The sequence below is a fragment of the Falco cherrug genome, chromosome 7 (genome assembly GCF_023634085.1).
Source record: "Falco cherrug isolate bFalChe1 chromosome 7, bFalChe1.pri, whole genome shotgun sequence".
Lineage (NCBI taxonomy): Eukaryota > Metazoa > Chordata > Aves > Falconiformes > Falconidae > Falco > Falco cherrug.
The window spans coordinates 25,524,307-25,546,445 of NC_073703.1; the positions used below are offsets into that span (position 1 = coordinate 25,524,307).

The 22,139-nt window shown below is 39.9% G+C and overlaps 1 protein-coding gene across 4 annotated transcripts in view; it reads left to right on the forward strand.

Annotated features, from left to right (window-relative positions):
- The window catches only part of FANCM (FA complementation group M), a 75,903-nt gene that overhangs the window by 43,527 nt on the left and 10,237 nt on the right, over window positions 1–22,139 (forward strand). The window contains exons 12-16 of one of the 4 annotated variants that reach the window (XR_008733041.1): window positions 1,973–2,130; window positions 2,770–2,928; window positions 17,536–17,688; window positions 21,440–21,519; window positions 21,639–21,707. Coding sequence is in view for 3 of the 4 variants with exons in the window: in XM_055715153.1 (XP_055571128.1) it covers window positions 1,973–2,130; window positions 2,770–2,928; window positions 17,536–19,297; window positions 21,440–21,519; window positions 21,639–21,707 (2,228 nt within the window). In the remaining variant the exon portion in view is untranslated. Of the gene's footprint in view, window positions 1–1,972; window positions 2,131–2,769; window positions 2,929–17,535; window positions 19,298–21,439; window positions 21,708–22,139 lie in introns of those variants that run through there. The other 3 variants (XM_055715153.1, XM_055715154.1, XM_055715156.1) reach the window with 3 other exon arrangements.

A 22,139-nucleotide genomic window follows, 5' to 3' on the forward strand; every position in this document is an offset into this window, starting at 1 on the left:
TTTTCTTTGAAAAAAAACCCACCAAAACAGTTAACCGAGGATGTGTTTATGCACTTCTGTTCCTTAAATTCAGATTTCTTGTCTTGACAACATCCATGTAGGAGGAAGACACCCTGCTTTGTGTGCTGTGTTAAGAATAAAACACTTTATATGTGCCTTGTACCAGCTTTGTCTTGTCCTGCTTTTCTCAGTAGAGAAATATCTTTATCCGATTCAGGCATCTGGCCTTTTACATCTGAAAATTCAGTCGCTTGCCTGCTTCCTTGTGTGTATATATATATATGTGTTTTATTATTAATTTTTTTTTTGAGAACGTTTTAGCTTTGTCTTTCTTGGGTTGCACCTTTCACTGCTTGAGCTACACGAAACTTTCCTAATGAGGTGGGTGGGAGTTTTTAACTAACTTCAGCTACGCCTATTTTGGAATTATTATTTTTTTTCGGTCACTGACATGGCTTCCCTAAAATACCAATTGCAACCTTTTCTGTAGTCATGTCTGCCCCAGACAAGCCATTTGTGCTGTGTATGGGAGCATGAATATCAAATTTACGGGGTAAAAGTGACCTCAGCAGAAGTATCGTGCTCCTTGCTTTACCTGTCGTTGTTCCCTGCCCACTCCCCCCACCCATTCGCAGTTCCAGCAAAGGAAGCACTGTTCTGCATCGGTAGGGCAAAACCAGCAGAACCTCTGGAGACTTGGAAGCTTCTTTTGCACCAGCAGCTTTCTTCTGGATTGAATCAAAAATATTTTAGTAGCAATTTTGATCTTCTGAGTTTTTTAATGATGGCCTTAAACTTCAGTGTTGGTTAGTTTTTTACAGCTGTGAAAGACCTTTTCTGAAGAGGCCTCGAACCTAGAACTCTCAGGGATCAGTTTTTTGAGTCTCTAACACATATGTCACACCATCCTGTGGTGACAGTCTCTGGCAGTTGTAACTTGAGAGGACTGAGTGGTATGGGCTGCTTCCTTTTATAGGACGATCGCTGCAGATTCATCCCAAATCCTGTCTGCAGAGTGACCATCAACTTAATTATTTTTCTCTAAGCTTCATACATCTGGGCTGAAAGCTATGACATTCTTAACACGCTCAACAGCGATTCTTGGGACATTCCTTTGCTGTTAGCACCGATGGCTGTTTTGAGGGGTTTGGCATTTTTGGGGATAGCAGAGTTATCGCGGCTTGCTGCCAGCCTACCGAAACTGACTCCGTTTCTCTCGGTCACTGCAGCGTGCTCACCCAGAGCCAAGCTGCATCAGCACCTTGTCTTCAGTAAGCTGCCATATGAGCACTTGTTTTGTTTTTATCTAGCATTGGTGCTCACAGGTGCCCTATACCTTTCCACTTACGGTTATGAGTCTTAAGTAAAACTCATTAGCCTCTTTTTTCCTTTCTGTGCTCCTGGAGAATTTTTACAGTACTTCTGGTTCTGTCTTCTTATTCATGTGCATGCCCTTAGTAGGGGAGATCAAATAAAAAAATGAGTAACAAGTATTTTTGTTATAACGAATTAATGTTGCTTTCCAGTATTTAGAGAGTAACTTAAAAAAAAAAAAAAAAAAAAAAGATGGGGGGGGGCAACCTTTTACTTATTTACAGTTTGTTCCCCAGGGTCTCAGAGACGCATATTTAGAAATTCAAGCCATATGCTTTCCCTGTTTGCTATACTGTCTTCGGGACATATAGCCCTTTAATTTACTTATATCTCTCTGTCAATCTATATCTTTGTTTATATGATGCCTTCCCTCAAAACAATCAATAGATAATTTTAATAAATAGTTTTATCCATAATTATAACATATGCAACAATTTTGATACTTGTTTCTGACATCATATTCTCTATATCTGTTTTGCTTGTGGCACAGAGAAGGTATTTTTTCTTTTGACTGGTATCATACAAAGTTCTTTTTATTCTGTGTATCCTTTTTCTTAAAGTAGTTAACGTTTTCCTGATACTGTTTTCCTCCTGGTAGGCCAAAAGCAAATACACGGTCATGAGAACTGGTCTCTGTCACCTGAGGAATTTGAAACATGGGACAGACTTTACAGGATTAAGGAAAGTGATGGAGTAAAGGAACCGATATTGCCTCAAACTCGGTTTGAAACCTTAGAAAACATGGAAGAAATACCAGTGAGTTTAACTTAAATATGATGTTTCCTTTGACATGAGGCCTAAAGGATACCTTAAGTAACAAAGTTAACTACAAATTTGAAAGACATCTATATTAAAGATGCAGTTTTCAGAATTATATGTAGGCTTTTGAGGTTAAGAATTTAGGAATTAGATATTTGAAAATGGTCTTCGATGTTAGGTCTCCAAATTAAAAATGCATTAAAGAGCCTCTCAGTATCTGTTAAGTTCTATTATCTGGATATTATCAATATCCATTAAGTATCCTGTTTCTAAGGATTTAATGCAGGATGCTATATTCATCATGATGGTATTGTATCTGTGCTTTTTCATTCCCTTGCTTTTGTAACTGCAAAAGTGTTATTGAAATGAAAACCAAGTTTTACAATCTCTTTTCTGAATCAGAAAAAATATGGTGTTTTTCTGTCAGTTTACCACTTAAAATAACCTGTCTTCCATGAAAAGGTGTGACAACACAAATTGTGGAATTTTTTTGGTTTAGACAAGACTTAAACCTTTGTGGTGATGTTTAGGTAGTTCTCTGCATATGGAGTATTTATTGTCCCTGACAGAGAAGTGGACATTAGTTTTGCTAAACAATTTCTTTATTAAAACTTCCTTGTCAATCTTAATTTCAAGCTGCAGGAGCATGAAGAGGAGGAAACTCACAAACTTTCCTTGTCTGAATGGAGAATTTGGCAGAATCATCCTTTTCCTACATTTGTGGTTGATCACTCCGATCGCTGTTACCATTTTATCAGTGTTATGGAAATGATAGAACTGATGAGATATGAACAGGTAAGGTGTTTATGTTCGTCTGGGTGCAAACATGCACAAGTATTTAATGCACAGTTAGAATATTTTAAAAATAGTGAGTGCTCTAGTTCTGTCTGGTCAGCTGAAACAAAAAGTGGGGAAGTGTTTGTGTGGAACTAAGTTAAGCATTGTGGAATGAATAATGTGTATGTAATTTTGTTTCAAAATGCCTGGCACTGATATTCTCTAATTCTTAATCTTTTCCACAGAAGTTGTTTAAAAACAGTTAGTGTTTCCCTACACAGGAAAAAACAAACAAACAAACTCAAACCCACCCATAAATCATTCTTTTTTTTAATGCATCCAAGTATCAGGTTTTTTATAAAAGGACATTAAATACAAGAACTATATATGTCAAGGAGCAAGTCACCAAAAGTGATATTAGAATTATTCCAGAGTGTAATAGCAATAGGAAATAATTTTATATCATATATGTACGTCAAATGCATTCCATAAAAATGATGCAGGAATATATTGCATGTTTTAAGGTCATTGTGTTTTGAGGCTTTTTGGTTTGTTTTCTGTGAAAGCTTTAATAACCTAATTGCTCCTAAGAATTAAAGGATAAGAGGAGGGCGGACAAAGAAACATGGACGAAAACCATTTGGGAGATGAGAATTTTGTGTACTAACAGTTATAGATAGCAGATACGCCTCTATAATGAAGGGTGCATACAAGGAAGTGTGTGTAGAGGTGGATGCACTGACACTACGTGAAGACTGCAGTTGTTCACCATGCTATTTTTCCCTCCAGTTTAGCTCTTCCGTGTTCCACACATACTGCTTTTTAGTGTGTTGAAATTTTCTAGGTCATCAGAATCTGTTGCTAAGCTGCCAGAGTTTCCAGAATAACTGGACTAATCAAGGAAGAGAATAGAGACATTGTAGTTGGGCTCCTTGCTAGGGAAGTGTATTAATGGAAAGTTGTAAATAGACTTTCAGAGCTAAGATAAGCTTCTCTACTTCATCACAGAACAATGGCATTCTTGACTCCTTTGAGAGCCTGTGTTCCCAAGCTAGGGTCAAGAACATATTGCCAGAGAGAAAGGACTTTGGGGAGACCTCAGGTATAGAGAGTTGAAGGAAGTCAGGAGGCAAAGAAATGGTTAAAAAAATTAAAATTGTGTTTCTAATTGAGGACTTCCCTCCCCAAGATCTAATCAGGCACTTGAAGTATTTGCAGCTTAAGTTCCTTTCGTGAAAGCGTGTTGATACCTGAAGTCTGTTCAGGCTCCCAAGTGCCTTCAAAGTTGTAGATGCTAAATCACCACCTGGCACCCTTAATATAATGTCCCGAGCAAATTTATTTGTCACCGAGTCTTCAGTCTTCTCCCCCAAACTCTGCCAAAGTAAGTGCCAGAAATTATAAGCGAAGCAGAGTATCAAATGCTTGCTTTCACAAGCAAGCTTTTACAGAACTTACAGCGCTAGGTCTGCCGGCTGTCCCTCGCAGGAATGAGACAGCCCAGCTCACCTACTTCTGCTCTCCACTGTGTAGTGAACAGAGAGGATGTCCCTTCAACAGGCGGGGCCCAAAACTGTGGCTTTTTACACTGTGGTCATCGCTTTACATTCTGCTTAACTCTGATGATGGCCGTCCAGCATAGGCAGGGTGTGTGGTGATGTGTTCTCTGTGCTCTGCTCAGAAATCCTGCTGCTGCATGCCATCACGCAAGCCCTCTCCCCAAGTACTTCAGAGCAGTCCTGCATACACCACATGGCAGTGCTGCAGAGTCTGCAGTCTTGGAAAATGCTGGAAGAGCTGCATCAGAAAAGAAGGGATACAGCTATTAATTGATAGCAAATGCTAAAGAGTTGGTTTTCACTGTTTCTAATTTAGCAGCCGAATGTCAGCTGAATCACGATGCACTGTAGGTAATGTTCTCGCAGTCAAAAGGCTGGGACTGCCTGTTATGTCATTCACCTGCCTCCCAGCTCAAAGTTTCATGCATTATCTGGATTGACTTCCAGACAGCTTTCTCTGATCTGTCTTAACTGGTCATAGCGGAGACATCGATCTTTCTTATCGGTTAGAGGAGAGATCATAACTGAATGTCACTGGCATGCTGAAAACACCTTCTGTTGACTCCATTGAATACGAGAGGTTACAACATGACATATCACTCCACCCTGTTGAATTCTTCTAGGGAAAACCAAAGCACGAGCAGTAACAGTGTCTGACAAGGTTGACAAGGCAGAAGCTGTAATTGGCACTGACACCCGGTTTTTAAACTTCCGTGCTTATATCTAACCCAACTTGTCAAGGTTCAAGGACATCAAAGCTTCACCAGAATCATTTCACTAAAAGCCAAGGACGCAACATGTCTTAATCTATTTTGTCAGCACTGACAGTGGTTTCTTATATGTGAGTTTGATTAGTACATTCTTTAGTCATCCTTGACTTCTCTGAAAGGCACCAATAGCCTTTCCAAGACGTGATGTGTTCCCACTGAAATTCCCCAACGGGAAGGGAAGTGGGTGATGTGCGTGATTTTTGCAGTGGCGTTGCCTTGGAGCAGTCACTGCACTGCGGCAGTCCCCACTCATCAGGCAGATAACACCAGCAAAAACTTCTTGCCCTGCGATTTGGAAGAGAGCAATCTTCCATGCTGCTAACGCCAGAGCAGGTGTGAGTGTGCAGAAGGTGGTTTTGGTTTCCTGTAACTACCAATCTCATCCTAATTCAGTCTGCCTACAACTTCAGTTCTGGTGAATCAGAAAGAAAAATGGGTATAATTATATAGTAAATCAAGCCAATGAACTATTCAGTATAATTTATTTTTTTAAATATCTGTGTTATAAACCATTTCTGTTAGCAAATGCTGCTTTGAGGGCTGTCACTGTTACCACAGAGCAGTTTGGACATGGAGCTCTCTGGCGCAATCCAGGCCTGTGTAGATCAGGTGGCTGGGGCTTCAGCAGGTCAAGCCTTCAGGATCTCCAAGGTGGGAATCCCACAGCTTCTCTGGGCCCCTAGTTTGGCATTTGATCACCCTCATGGCAAAAAAGTTTCTAATATCTAATTGAGATTTCCCATGTTTCGTGTTGCGCCCATTAACTCTGGCCTCAGTATACCTCCAGGCAGCCTGGCTCCCTCTTCCTTCTGCTTTTACACTAGATAAGACTGTAATAAAATCCTCTCTTCTTAAGACTGAACAGAGTTCCTTTGTCTTCCTTGTGCATCCTCGTGCTCCAGCCCTGTGACAGTTCTGGCTGCCTCTGTTGGATTTAATCCAGTCGGAGATACTTCTGTACTGGGGCCCCAAATCTAGCCTAAGCCTTCCAGGTGTGGTCTCACGGGTGATGCACAGAGGAGAATAATCGCTTCCCTTGCCCTGCTGGCAGCTGTCCTGCTAATGGAGCCGGGGTGCTATCGTCGTTGTTGCCACAAGGGCACACTGCTGTCTCATTTTTCTGTCCTGAGGTTTCTGTTCCTGTTGAGGACCCTCTGGACAGCAGCCCTGCCCTCAAGCATGTCACCTGCTTCCCCTCACCTGGTATCATCTGCAAACTTACCACAGGTCCGCTCTGTAGTGTAGTCAAGGTCAGTAATAAAAATGTTAAACGTGAAAAACCTCTGAGAAACACCCCTAGCAGCTAGCCGCTGGCTGGGCTTCATACCAATCCTCAAAACTCTTTAATCATGGTGGTCCAGCCAGTTTTCCACCCACCTTTATTGTCCATTTATTCAAACCATATCCCGCCAGTTTAGCCAGGAGATTATGTCAGAAGCCGTGCTAAAGCCGAGGGAAACAACATCACTGCGCTTCTCTTGCCCACAAAGCTGGCTACGTGTTTGTAACAGGTAGTCTGGAATTCTTCATCCCTATGTGTTCTGTATGTTTGTTGGGATATTCTCTTGAGAGCTTGAATGTTTTCTTACTAGTTTGATTTGAAGTTTGTGCTTTAAACTTAAAATTAATGTAGCATTCTAATTTCATACATTTAGATTTTCCTTACGATACAGTATTCCCAACACTATCGTATATAAAATTGTTCACATCAGGATCTTTTAAAAATTAAGAAAGCTTTGCCAAAAAGTGGTTATGCCACATCGCCCATAGCCAGATGTACGAGGAGGCATGGATGGTTTGCTTTGACACTAACTACTACACCAACTATCTATTTATTTACTTGCTTATTTATTTATTTATTTTGGTTGATTGCTTGTTCTTAGAAGAAAATATTAATGAAAAAATGGAAAAGTAGAGCAAAATTAAAGGAACTTGAGAGATTTGTAGGCAGTGTTTTGGGTTTCTGCACGCCTGCTAAGGTGTGTTTGTATAGGTGGGTGTGTCCTGGCTGTATTCCCGACTGAGCTGTCAGGTATGGGAGCAGCTGTGCGGGCAAAACTCACTGACTGGCTGAAGTGTGTTTGCGGGTGCAGGGCTGTACAGTGCTGGCCCCGAGCCTTTTTCACCACTGTAGTTTTGTGAGCAGTTCAGCATAGGATTGGGAAAACCTTGAGGTTTAAAATCGTGCTTTTCTACCAGATTTGACTTCAGGCCTGTTTAGTATCCTGCTCCGTTTCACCAGGAGACCCCACGGATGCATTGTGCCTGCCCGAGGCGCAGGCGGTTCAGGGACAAGACGGCTGCTGTCTCCTGCATTAGCTTCATGTGCTTCTGCTGTGGCTGGATTAACGGATCCCCCGGCGCATGACGTGTACTCCATAGACAGCACAGAGATCCAGATGGTCTTAATTCAAGCTCGGTGTTTTACGGACTACTTTGACCTAGGCATTCGTGATGAAGATCATTTCTATAGCAAGTTTAAACTTTCAGAAGCTTTGCTTTACTGTGGTGTTTTGATGTGTTTTGAAATTGCAGGAAGTGTTACTATTAAACAGTAGGATGGTATAAAGGGATATTACTCCAATCAAGCCTGTTATGCCTAAAATGTTAGTCTTCTATGGAAACAATATTTTTTTTTTTTAGCAGTGATTCAAAGGTTTTTGCATGTGTGCACTGTGCACACCAAGTTCCTACTATAAATATTCTGTTGCCAAATATACCACTGCTAATCTGTTTGACGTTAATTTACAGTTCTTAATAGCAGAGGGATTTAAGACAAATACAAGTCAAAGCTATTTCCTTAAATAACTAAGATACTGAACTTCAAACCGCAGTTCTATTGATTATTTTCTTATTGAGGGATAAAATAGAAAACCAGGCAAATCATTATTTTACTATGAATAACCAAATGATCTGGAGGTTTCTGATGAAACTGATTATTTCTTGGGAAGAATCTCATTCAGAGATTAGTAATAATACGAGCCAGCTCAGGAGGTGTTTGTGTGTTCTTGAGGTGTGTTTTCTATTGCAGAAGAAAGCTCAGGAATTCACTGGGGTGTAGCTTTCCTTTCCTTGTGTTCATGCAGTGGTTCCAAGAAACCTCCTATGCAGTTGTGGTTTTGCATAATAGATTAAAAAAACTCAATTAAAAGCTTTAGATACTTTTAAATAGATGAAGTGAAAATGTTTGGAAAAAAATTCTGTTGTATTTACTTGCTCTTAAAAACTTGGAGAAGAAGTTGGCACAATCAAAAGTAAAGAAGTAAAATCCTAAATACGAACCCTGCGATGGGCACATCCACTGCAGAAAAGCCTTTAATGCCTGTGTGGCTTTATTACTACAGCAACGAGAACTGGGCAGATGGGATTGGATTTTCTACTAGCTTCGAGCAGGGATTTTTTTTGTGTAACATGGTAACAAATCAAGTTGTCCTTATGCAAAATAATTCAATAGCTTTTAAGCATTTTTGAAAATTAAACTGTACTGTTTGGAAACAAGGTCAGGGTAAAGTATTATTTTTTATTGAAATGGTATTTGTTCAAGTTTCTGAGGATAAGTAACAGGAAATATTGAAGTGCCAAGTGCATTTTTTTTTTCCTGGGAGGTTTTAAAAGTCATACTATCAAATGTGGGAGGAAGACTATGGGTGTCTGTTTCCCACTTCAAAGTGTGAAGTAATTATCCTCCTGAGAAAGACAAAAGAAACCCCAAAGACTCCCAGTAGAAGGTTTTTCTCTCTCTGTTTCACTCAAGTAATCTCTGATACCACACACCTTGGGAAACAGGGTTTAGAAGGTGAACCTGGAAGAACTGCCACTAAAATCATCTGTCATTTATCATCTGTCATTTATCATCGGTCTTAGGTTGCCTTGAAGGATTCATTGGATGAAATGCCTGATGGCAGGAAAAATGTATCTAGGTTATCCTAAAATTCCAAAGAACTGGAAAAGGCTTTGCATGATTATGAAGCTTTACATCAGACATGTTTTGGGGGAAAACACAGTGTTTCCAGCCAGCTGTGACTTTCCAGGAGACACTGAACGCAAAGTTAAAAGTGGTTCAAATAAGGACGATGCAATGTTTGTTTGGTTTTTAGACCTTCATTGCCAGCAGTATGTCTGGTTAAAATCCTGATCTGAGATGTGGCAAGACTTCTTCCCCAACCAGCACCAAATTAAGACAACAAATGACGTTCAGTTACAGCGTTTATGAGAGGCAGACTGATGCATCTTGTGGAACTGCTGGCTTGGTCTGCGGGACACTGAATCTGGCTTAACCAACAGAGAACAGATAATCAAAGCAAATAATCTGTTTTGGGATTCTCAAAAGAGAGCTGTGCAGGCATGGCCCAGCTTGTTCTTTATTCCAGAAAAACCCAACAGGAACACACTTCCTAGCAGGAAGGTGGAAGGATGTTTGTTTTGTTCGTAGACAGTAAGGCTGCCAGGGAGACCCTGCGAACCTAAAAATGTCAGCTCTCCAATTAAAATAGTTTCTTTGTGCCATATTGATTCTTCTGATCTTGTTGCCAAATTATTTGAGCCTGAACGCTAATTGAGACCTGGTTTAGATTGTTCAGACCTCTAATTGCAGGTGCTTTCTGTTTTTAATGATCCTGTGGGGCTTTGTGCTCACAGTGAGAACAGAGAAGTAAGAGCGATTAGGCAAAGGATTTTGGGGTGTCAGCCATGTGCAAGGTACAAGGGGATTGAGCAGACTGCGTGGCACCTGGAAGGGCTTAGCTGTGTTAATTTGAGATAACTTATCTACTGTGTTGAGGGGTGACTCAGTGTTGCTTTATAGTGCTGCATGAAAGACTCCCATAGCCTTTATGCCATGGGTTCAGGCATACCAACCAGAAATATTCTTTCCACCCAAGTTAAATGGTCTCAGTCTTTTGGAAAATGTGCTATAATATTACATCTTATGGAAATCAAATAAAATACCAAGTAATATAGAGCTGCCAACTTAAATCTACAGAGAAGGGAAACTTCATGTGCATTCTGTGGTATGGTATATTTAACACCACTGTATAGAGCTGCTTGCCCTTTGTAGGTTTTTATTGTAATGTATGCACTCCTGAACCCCCTCCCTGCTGTCAGTAGAGTAGTAGAGTACATACCAGTTCTGGCCACTGTTGACTTCTGTTGGTTTTGTTCCATTGTTATTTTATTTGTTTAGCGGGGTGTGCCTGTGTACAGTAATTTTGCATTTAGGTTTCTGGATTTAAAAGGGTTATATGCTGTTTTTCAAAAACTGTCACAATATTTATATATGTGAATAAGGGGTTGGCTGTTCCTTAACTTTTTACAGAAGACTGATTTGGCAAAACTTTCACAGTAAGCGTGCCAAGTGTAAACTGGCCATCCATTCGTATAGTCCTGGAACTCCTACAGGAGCTACTACACACCAAATACCTTGGAAGATAATATTTCAGTTTTGAGAGGGGATAATATTTTTAAATTGGTTTTAATATTAAAATAATGCACTGGTGACAAACCTCAGTGCAACGTAATCACATTAATTTAGAAACACTGAACTGCTACTGTAGTTGAAAAACTACTTTTAGACGCAGCAGTCCTGCTATCTGCTTGGATATACCTGTTGTTGCTGGTATTTTTAGTATTGGCATGGAAATGCAGTAAGCCTAGGAACTTTTTGTGGTCACTGAGATTCAGGAATGTCTTGCTATCCATATTTTCATGGAAATTATGTATCAGTGTCTAGGTCATTGCTGTATATCTCCCTGTAGCGTGCTGGGTTCCCCCCTCCCTCTGTATATTTTTACAGCGTTTAGCACAGGGCCATCCCATCCTAGGCTAAGGAAGTCAAATAGTAAATGTCAGCTTCACCTGTCTGTAGTGTCAGGAAACAGAACATCTGCAGTCACCAGGTCAGACACCTCTAATCCTAACTAGCTATCACTTCTGTCCAGGAAGTTTTATAAAATAAGCAGTTACTAAACCAGAGATTAACTTATTTTCAGATGGTCTTGAACATTCACTCTTGCCCCTATAGCCTCTTTAATGATACCTGTTCCCCAAATTGCTAGCATACAGACCCCGTATTTTGCTAAGAAATCTCTCTTTTTTAGGGATCTTTTGAGTGTTTTTATTGTGTAGCTGTGTTTGCTGTGTAGGCAGATGCTCTCTCAAATTAGAGTATCAGCAAAATAAGTACAAGCAGACAAATGAATAGTAGCCAATTGCTACTAAGCAGGAGGAGATGGTAGCTCTTCAAGAATTCCCAGCTGTTTAGATCAGCCCGGGTGTCGCAGGAGTAGGAGGTGTTGGACACTGACTTGGGTTTTGAAGAAAGTTGTTAGTGGCTGTGTGAGAGAGTTAGTGATTCCTTCCAGGCAAGCTGCCTGAAAGCAGAAAAGCGATAGAATTAATAACTACATCAATAAAGTGATACTGTTAGGAATTAAAATACCACAGCTTTTGTAGAAGGAAATTGTGGGTTTTATGTCCCTTAGGCTTCTTTCACGAATCAACTAAATATTTTTTAAGGGTCATCTAATATAATATATTTGAATTTCAAAAAAAGGTTTTTGAAGGTGTTCCTTCTCCTAGAGTATCTTCTGGAAACCATCATGGACTAGGAGAGATTGATTATTCTGTTCACTAACCCATCCCTGAAAGGTATAAATAGGGGCCTGTGCTCAAATGCAGGGTGGTTAGCCATGAAATCATGTAAGCATCAAAATTGTTTAACCTATTTGTAAATCATTCAAAAAAGTGATCATTTTTACAGCAGTAAAAAATTATTTTTAGTAATAAAAGTAAAAGATGATCATAAAGAATCAAGATCTAAAAAGTGGGCGAATTAAATTCCATACCAGTAAGTTCAAAGTTGAGTGTAGGAGAAACCTGCATCACCCAAAAAAAGTGATTTTTTTTGGAAACTTCTGTGTAAACGTTAGTTTAATGATCACTGTTACTCCAAAAAAGGCTTAGAATTTCAGAAATCTGTAGGAAAGGAATATAAAATAAAGCAGAAAAAACTTCATGATAGTTAAAATATGTCGTATACCCATATCTCGTATATAGTGAAATTCATCCACTGCCCTTAAGGTCATTGGTGTAGATGTAACTTTTAGCCAGTGTAAGCTCATAGTAAGTGGCCTAGGCGGGCAGATGGACATGTTTTGGGGAAGGAGCATTCTATAATGTCTTTATTCCAATATTTTTCCCAGTTCTTGGTCAAATACAACAGACTGGTTAAAGCAGCCTTTGTCTGGCAGCTGTGGTGTTTGTCCTCTTGCATTCTTGGGTTTCAGTCTTGTTCCTAGGCACTAATAAACACTATGTAGTACATACTTTTATGTTAAACCTTAGTATTTTAATGCCTGCAGCCCAGCTTGCCAAGCAGGTGAGCAGGATTCCTGAAAGGCAGAAGCTCTCCTTGTAGGAATAAGAGGAGCTGGAGGGGGACTGCACGCTGTCATTTCTCTATCCTCCAGAAGCCTTCCATGGTAATTGAAGTGCAGTTTAGCTTCCTCAGTGAGTGTATGTGTCATGGTTTAACTGGGACATATCTGATAAATTAAAAGCAATAATCACAGCCTAGGAGATATTTGTAAACAAAAAAAGGTGTTTGTGGGGAGTGGGTAAGAATGGTCATGGCTGAGAGCATTTGAGGCACAGCATTCTGTTGTCCAGAATACATGAAAGGCTGTCTCTGCATGTTGAGGGTCATGTGTGAGGGCAAACACAAGGGTTTTCCCTTGAGTATTAAGGGACCAGCTGATCACCTACAAGGGAAAAATTGTAACTACTTGTCATTGGAATAGATTGGAATATGCTGCTTTGATATCTGCTTTACCTACTCATGCAAAATACTGTAGGAAAACCACCAGCCTTACTGTTGTAATTTTTGTTAATATTCATGCTAAAGCATAAGTTAACTGGAAAATATACCCATGTGATTAACTGTGTTTGACTCCATGGGATTTAACACTCAGTATGAAAGCTGAAAATCCAAAAGCTTTTCTTCCTGAGATCTAACCCAAAAACTGTTCAGAAAATAGGTTCTGGTTTGTGTCAGGAAAGACTTAAACACCAGTTGTTCGTGCTGCTTTTACCTCTGTTTCAATCAAGCTTTTGATTGAAGAAGTTGATTGCTAAAATCTATATTTTGTCTGTTTACAGACTTGTCTTTTCATTTATAAATAGTGAAATCGCCAGGGTTTTGGCAAGCATCTGAATCTCGTTAGAAAACATACATCCAAAGCAGCTTATGAGGAGAGAGAGGTTAATTCTGATTTTGATAGTAGATGCCTTAAATTTAAATGCTAGAAAACAGCATGTATGTGTGTATTTATATGTATATTTATATATTAAAAATTAACATTTTAGTATCTTAAGCTTACTTTTTCCTTTCTGTTTTCTGTATCTGAAAGGCTATCGGTTTTTTAAACCAAATCAGTAATTCTAAGCAAGGTCACTGATTTAATATCATAAGAGAGATGCCTGGTTTTCTGCTCCTGCATGACCTATTTACCGAGTAGCTGGTACGCACTGGAGCTTACTGGGTTACAGAAAGACTGATCAGGTAATTTAAGATTCTACAGGCTGTACACATTCCAGCTAGAATGTGATAATTATAATTCTGTCCTTTCACTCCATCAGTATTAACTAGACTCACTGGGAGAAAGTATTTTGTTTGGGAGAAAGTATTTTGAATGACTGAGTTGAACTAGAACAGTTATATAACTTCATGTAAGCCTGAAATTAGGTTACTAAAGTTTGTCCTAGATGCTAAATTTGTCTTCCGGACTGTTGTCCTGGTACACAGCAGTTCTGCTGGACTCTTCCTTGCCTCCCCTCCACGTTAAAACATCATCATGGATATATGCAGTGGCCTAATGAAGTCCTTAAGTGTAACAACTCCTCACTCCTCCTGTTTTCTGTATTGTCCCCAGTTATTTATTCACGCAAGAAATTTCTGTTGTGCTCTCTCTGTTTAAGTTTCTTTAAAGATTTTGTCAGGGACTTTTAAAAGCCTTTCATAAAGGTGGGAAGATGGTATACATAACAGCATCTCGATTTATTTTGCTTGTTGACCTCTTAAAAAAAATCTAATGGTTTGGTAAAGTCTGATTATTTTGTGGTTTTTTTGTTTGTTTTCAAAAGCAATATTGACCCTTCTGAAGAACACTCCTCCAGTAACATAATATTATTCGTTACAGCTTCTACCAATTATTCATTATGGAGATAAAGTTAGCAACCTATTCGTTTCCTCCCTGACCATTACAAAATGGCATCAATTTGCCACCTCCTAGTTCCTGAAGTACACAGGCAAGAGATTACACACCACCATTACCAATTTAGTAACTTCATTCTTGAGTTTCTGTAGGTCCTTTGGGTTACATGGTATAGTTCTGTCTCCTCTTACCATCTTAAACATTCAGCTTCATGTTGGGCCATATGAAAACATAAATTATTTGCTCTTACCAGCTCTGCCTCTGATCCAGTTGTGATTTGAATTATCCTTTTACCCGCTCACACCCCTTGTCGTTTCCTTCAGGTCTGATTAGTTTTAGGTTGCTTTACTTTGGGTTACCTAAACCCACAGAAGACTGTAGAGCCAAGAATGATGTGCGCTGCACCTCTTTGACGTGTACTGGGCAGGCAAGAGCATCACCTGCTTCTGTTTCAAAAAAGTTTAGTGGTTTGGCAGCTAATCAATCTTAAATCCATTTAATACACTTTGTGCTCTTCTAATGCTTGGATACTTTAATTTAAACATTAGCAACATCCAGTCGTTACTTACGTAAATCGAACATACAATTATCAACCCTGTTATCTTGTCAACCAAATGTGTATTCTCCTCAGATGACATTTGTGAAATTAATTGGACCAGGTTGCGTTGGTTGTTGCTTGTTGCTCTTCTTTGATTTCATACAGGGACTTCCATATCTTGATTCTGTGTTTTGACAGAGCTTGAGGGAAACTAATTATTTAGAACGCACACGTATCAAAACATTCCTTTAACTCTCTTATAGTAAATGTTCTCATCACCATTTAGGTATTAGGCCTTCTTAGAAGCCGGCTGGTATAGTCTGAGGATCTCCTTGGAGATCTCCTTTTAAACCATTCTAACTTTGAGTTACTTTGGCTATGTTCATAAATGGATAGCCTAAGCATAGGCACCAAGTGTGTAGCAGCTGAGTAACATCTTCTGTAGTGACAGTGTTTCCTAGCCCTTAAGAGACGGTTCTCCAGCAGCTGACCTTCCTCTCCCTGCTCTGCTGACCCGGCAGGAATTGCATACGTTGTCGCTGAGATGCCAGTGTCGTTGCTGTAAACAGGGTTTGCAACCAGCTGTGCCCCTGACGCCAAAATAGCCTGTACACAGATTCTTCCTTATTTATTCTGATTATCATCCTTTCTGTAGCGTGTGAATGAAGTTAGTGATAAAATCTAAATATTTGTTATCATTATTATCATTGAGAGTGAAAAAATACTGTTGGTACTCAATAGTATGCTTTATGTATTGTAACCAGGAAGGATCCACAGCTGTGTTAGGATGCAATCAGTCTTCAGATGCTCAGAAGACAGCTTTGAATCCTGTTTTCAGGAATACATTAAGACAAGCCAGGCAGCAGTAATTTTTAGGCATGGTAATTTCTGCCTTGTGTGATGGGGTGGAATGACTTTCCAGAGTATTTTTCAAACCTTGTTTTTCACGATTGACTCCTCTCGGTCCCCTAAGGACTGTAGCAGTAAAAGGTTGTTTAACAACAACCCCAGATGTACCATCTGTGGAAACTTTGACTAATTTAATTTCTTCACAATCTCTTTCGGAGAGTTGTCCCAGGGGTCCTGGTTCTATCAAGATCTTGATGTCACACTGTCGTTGGTTAGAAGAGCTTTGGAAGCTTTCTTAGCAGCTCAATTACACAGAGACCAAGTGTTGAAGAAACGAGAAGTCATATTCTCTGTGAACGAAGACCAGGGGTTATGCCCATGGGAGAAGAGTCTGCACATTGCTGGGGTACATATGATAGGGAGTGAAGGGTCTAGTTTGTGAAGAGCTAGAGAAGGTTGGGATGCTACTGGAAGATACAGATGATGATGTTTGAATAGTGAATATCAGCACAAGCTGAGGTAGAACTGCTCAAATAATGTTCTCACGGGGCAGTGAGGAGGGTTCAGGAGGCTATGATTATGAAGACCTTAATTTTTTCCTACTTATATATGGTAGGATTTTTGGAGAATGTTACTCGTATAGGAAGCAGATAACCTCTTATTGTAAAAGTCAGTTTTATCACCCACTGTTCTATAAATGTGTCCTCTTTAATTTCAGGGATTAATGAGTCTAGAGATTCATCTTACTGAACTGCCACAAAATAATTGTACCTTCTGTTTAGATTTTACATCCCCGTTTTTATTTTTAATAGTGAAACGGGTTTGAGCTGTGAAGGCGTGTTTCAAACCATTGCTTTCAGAGCCTCATTTCAGTCTTACTGTTCCTTTTGGAGATTGCATGCCTTAATTTTGAAATCTTAATTTAAAAGGGAGAGTGAGAAGAGCAATAAATAAATAGCTTTTCAGTCCAGGTACATACCTTGTATGGGTACCTAACTGGGAGTGATGTCAAAGTCTATTGTGCTTTTTTCAAGTGTATTTTTAAAAGAGTTCATTGCCTAGGTCAGTGCCATTTTGAACAGAAGATTAATAAGCATCTGGGAGGGGGAAATAAGTTGGGAGTATGTAAGTGAGAAGATCTTAATGAGCCGTCAATGGCAATAGCCAAATTACAAACAATAGTACAAAGAGAACAGAGAGCTCCAGGCTCACCTGTGCCTGAGTAAGGGTTTCTTCTGCTCACAGCACCTGTCTCAACTTGCTAGTCCTCCCAGAACTACAGCCTGTAAACATTAGCCTGTCTGAGGACAAAGTGCCTTGCACATTTTATTAGCAAAGTGATCTTGCTTGCTGTTAAGGTTCTGAGAACTGCATCTTAACTGCATGACACGGATGCTCAGTGCAGAATGCTGTGCAGTGGTGCTCAGCTAAATGCCATCTTTATTCATGCACGGTATCTTGTGGTCTTCCTAAAACGTTCAGCTTTGACTACCCAAGCACGGATTTGCTGTTACTGCTAGCAAATGAAAGTTGTGACCTTAAATGCAAAACGCTTCACCCTACCGCACCCCACACCGCACTCCCACTTTCTAATAACCTTTCAGAGTGTGAAGACCTTTTTAACTTCTTTTAAATATCCTTAGGACAGGTCCCTGTAAGCTTGTATGTATTTATAGTAAATATTACACTGTGTTTGTCAGCAGGGAGATTGCAGCTATGAACTGGAGATTCGGCCTCACTTACATCTCGAAGACGTTAATGTTCAAAGGAATAAAAGTCATGTTTTGACGACCAACTCCACATTTGATCAGAAAGCATGCTCATCTAGAAAAGACATGGCACACAGATCAAAGGTAAAACCCTTTCTACCTGATACAAATGATGATGGGAGTGACTTTTTTACCACGTTTAAAGTAACAAAAGCAAAGACTCTGAAGAGAACTTCTGGATTAAATTTGGAAGTGCCTGTGTTGCCTACGGATACTAATACTTCAGCTTCTTACTCAGCAAGAAGGCTTGCTCTGCCTGAAAATACTGACCAGGGCAGTCCAAAGGATAAGGAACTAGAGGTGACGTTTGACTTAAATGCATTTATTGACCTATGTGACAACAGTGAAAATACTGTAATTCATGAAAGTGCAGCAATAAAGGAATACAAAACTGTGGATAAGGCTTGTAGCTCACTGGGGACAAACCATGCAGCTTCGGGTTATAGTAGCTTCACAGCTGAGAAATCGCCAGTGTTCTCTGACTTATTTTATCTTCCTGAATCATACATGGATTCCTTTGCGCTTGTGACAGCATCTGAGGGGCCTTCATGGTTGAAAGAAAAATTTTCCCATGTGAGAAGGCTTTTATCCCAATCTCCTCCCTCTTTGAATAGTGATTTTGAAAACACGATGAGAAATGAAGAAACAGTATGTCCTCCTCAAAAAGGTACTTCTGGCAGTTATTCAGAGAGACTGCAGGACAGAGTCTTTCCTGTGTCCCCAGAAGTTGATCGTTCACTGCTGCTCTTTGAAAATCCTGAACTGAAAGTCACCAGTGAATTGTGTGATTCTGTAAGTACATGTTTTTCAAAAACTGTATCAACTCCTAAGACTGCTGCTGTTAAAGCCAAAGAGGAACTTCACTGGAACGACAGCTTTGATAGTCTGTTTGACAATGAAGAATTCACTGAAATTCAAAAGAAAACTCCAACAATAAATCACACTCTGACAAATAACCCTTCAAATGAGTATTTTGTTCAAAAAAATAAAGAAGATCTTGAAATTAACAGGAACAATGTGATTATTGAGGAACAGAAGAGTATGCGTTTATTTGAAGATGAACACGTTTATGGCACAAATAATGGAAGGTTTTCTATGAGCAATAAGCACGTGGTCGGGCCAGATTCAGGTGAGAGTGTCGTTAGGCCAGTTGCAGAGCAAGGCTGCGACTGGTTTCCTTCAGAGGTGTGCTGTGTGGGTGCTGACAAAACCTGCAAGGAGCAGCCAAAAAGCAGTAAAACCACAGCCACGGAAATGCCAGGTGATACTAGCGTGAGCGAGCTGTTTCTGGATAATGAGAGTCTTTACGACTATTCTCAAGAACTGTTTTCTGTTACCTTTGATCTGGGATTTTCCATCGAAGAGTGTGATAACAAAATCTTTGAAGAAAATACAAATACTAATAATATCATAAAATTAAAGAGTGCCTCGGGGAGTCATGCAGATGTGAAATCCACTCAAGATGGAAAAGAATTATTGAATGGTGGCTCCAGACTTGAAACATCGCCGAAGCGGGATTGCAGAACTCCTGAGAAAAGAGACTTTTCCACACTATTGCCGTGCCGGAGTGGGAGCATGAGTGATAGGGAAGGGACGGAGGGTGGTACCGCTGCAGTACCTTTCCTGGAGTCAGGAGGCAGAACGGGAAGCAGATCACCTGAAGCTTTGGCTTCTGCACTTTCTACTCCAACAGGTAAAAAGGTTATGAATATTGAAGCTATCAGAAGAATTCCTATGGCTGTCTTCTCTTAGTGCCAGGGAGGAAATTCTAGAGGTGCCTCTTACAGATATAGTAAATAAAAGCCCACGCAGGCAGAACTTTGCAAGTTCAGCTGTTGAGGCACTTGATTGCCCTTTAGGAAGAACTGAAAACCTGGAAGAGACCAACCTTCATAGTTCACCTGTGACTCCTGCTAAAGGTAGGGATTTCAGTGGTGCAGTTAGTTCATACCTTCTTGTTTAAATAAATAGAATCCAGTATCTTTTGGATCCTCAATTTGGTTTTATGACTTAGGTGGGAAGGATGAAAGGAAAAGGGAATAATGATTGTAATACTAGAAGCTGGGTCAATGAGGAGACTTTCCTGGATCTTAACCCGGCATACAAGCTTAGCCAGTTGAGGCTGAAGTGAGTGCGTGTGTACTGGAGGAAGTACTTGGATTTAAACCTCTTGTACCTCTTCACAAGTTCTAACAGTGCAGCCGTGTGAGACACAATTGTGTGAGCTAGAGCTGCCTTTAAATCCCTTTCTTAATCTTTTCTGGATCTGTTGCATGTCAGTCACTGAATCCACACCTTCTTGCTTTCTTCCTGAGGAACAGAAACTCTGCTGATGGATTTCTTCAGTTTAGTTGCATGATAACTGACTTATATTTAAAATTTTCTGATTATAACTTCAGCACAAACCCAGATTGTCTTAAAAATGTGCACTGCTTGTAGGCTTTGTTCTATTTTTATTTCCTCCCTATTCTCTGCTCTTCTGGTTTTTTTCTGGTTTAGCACCAATGTACCGTAAATATTTCATATTCAGATATTACCAATATATAAATGAACGTTGTTCTTCACCCATAGGTCACTTACAGATCATGTTCACACCCTTTGTTCTATTTATCTCTGAATAACCTTGAATTACTTTCAGAATATTTCAGGCTTCATAGTACTTGGCCTGATTCATAGGGCACAACTGAATTTTTCTGAATGATTTTGTTACTGTCCTTAAACACCAAAACAAAGCATAAACAGTCCTTTTGATGGTTAAAGCATCTTTTTTTCCTTCTCTTTGAATTTGTCTGATAGGCATCATGATTTCTGAAGATTATTGTTGAATACTGCCTTTCTTCCTGAATCATCACACCCTCAAATTGATAAGTTAGTTTGCTGAATTCAAAAATTGTAATCTGTGTAATGAAAAATAGTTATTAAAAAAACCCCAACCCCCCAACCCCCCCCCCGCCCCCGAAACAAAACCACAGAAAGAAACAAGTTGCTGTCTTAGAATTGCAGGTTTGAGAGTGAACTTTGGTCTGGCTGTTAAGGGCTTTGTCCAGTCGGGTCTTGAAAACCTCCCCGGATAGCATGTGTTGTTGAAATAATAGTTACTGCTATTTAAAGATGTTATTTTAGAAGTGGAATGTTTGGGAGTTTTGTGCTTTTCCTTCAAGAAATTCAAAGCTTTGACTGATTTAATTAGAACCAACTCTCTATCCCACCCTACCCTGCCATACTCCCGAAGAAAGAGAGTTAAAAATAAGCCAGGGTGCTGTAGCTGCGGTTAACCCCTGCTTTGGGGGAGGAAGGGGGTCATCGTGGGCAGCGTATCGGCTGCACCAGGCCCGGGGGCTGCCTGGCGGAACGGGAGCCTGGCCATGCAGAGCGAGAAGGGAGACCTTGTGTTTCATAAAGGCAGTCCTCTGTAAGAACAAAAAAGGCTGTAGCTGGATGAGGAATTGGAAAGAGGACTTTTTAGGGAGTTCCTCAGTGCACCCAAACGGTATGTTGTTACAAGATGCTTCCAGAAGCACAACTCTTATTCAACTTTTAAGGGCTTTTTCTCTTGGTTTCATTTTTCACCTCCCTTTTTCTGTATCTGCACTGCCAGGGGTAATCACTTCCACTCAAGAGACTCCCCAGGGAAGTAGGATTTATTGTACATCTCAGCTGGAGGTTATTTATTTTGATTAACAAGGCTAAAGGGAACAATATTTGCCACAGATCCATAAGTAATCTCCTTTGTAGGTACTTTTATAAGAGACAGATTTTGACTGCTCAGTTATAGCAATATTGTATTGTGAAAAATGCATTTTCTTGTGAATGTTGTTTACTATTTTTTCTGTAGGAACCAGCAGTGAGAGTGAAGAAGAGATCGTTTTCCGGAGAAAAAATAGGAAAAAAAAGAATGTTTTGAAGTCTCCTGATGTGAGTCTTGGAAAGAGAGGGAGGAAAAAAAAACAACAAAAAGATGAGAGAAGCAAAATGAAGTCAAACACGAAAACAGAAATCCTCTTTGCAATTATACTTATGTTCTGTTTACATAGGTCATGAATAATAGTGATTTTGAATCGCCAATTCGTGCCGTCAGGAAACGTCGACAGCCACTTAACGTGGTTAGTAAGTGCTTTGTTGTGACAGAAGGAAAATAATGCAAATTCATTTATGGAGTATATATTTAAACATTTACTCTTTCTCCAGTCGGTAGGCAAGTGTTCTTATTAAAAATATTTTATGCCATCTGACCTAAAGCGTATTAAAATGTAATTGCTTTCCTGCCTTCAGTTCTTCCCCGAGGTCTCCAAAGACGATTTTGCAGTTGTTGTTTGGCAGTGAAGTATTGCTATGGGCCGGAGAGCTGAGCCTCTCCCTTTGTGAAAGGCAGTAAAATAACTCCTACTCCACAAGGCTTTGCATTGGGGGGGGGGAAGTTCCTGTCAGATTTGACCTGATTTTTCTTCCAAATAACATGTTTTTCTGTTCTTTTGTATTTAATAAGATAATTGGGGTTATCGCATTATTTTGCCATAGCAAATCAATCACAAAAA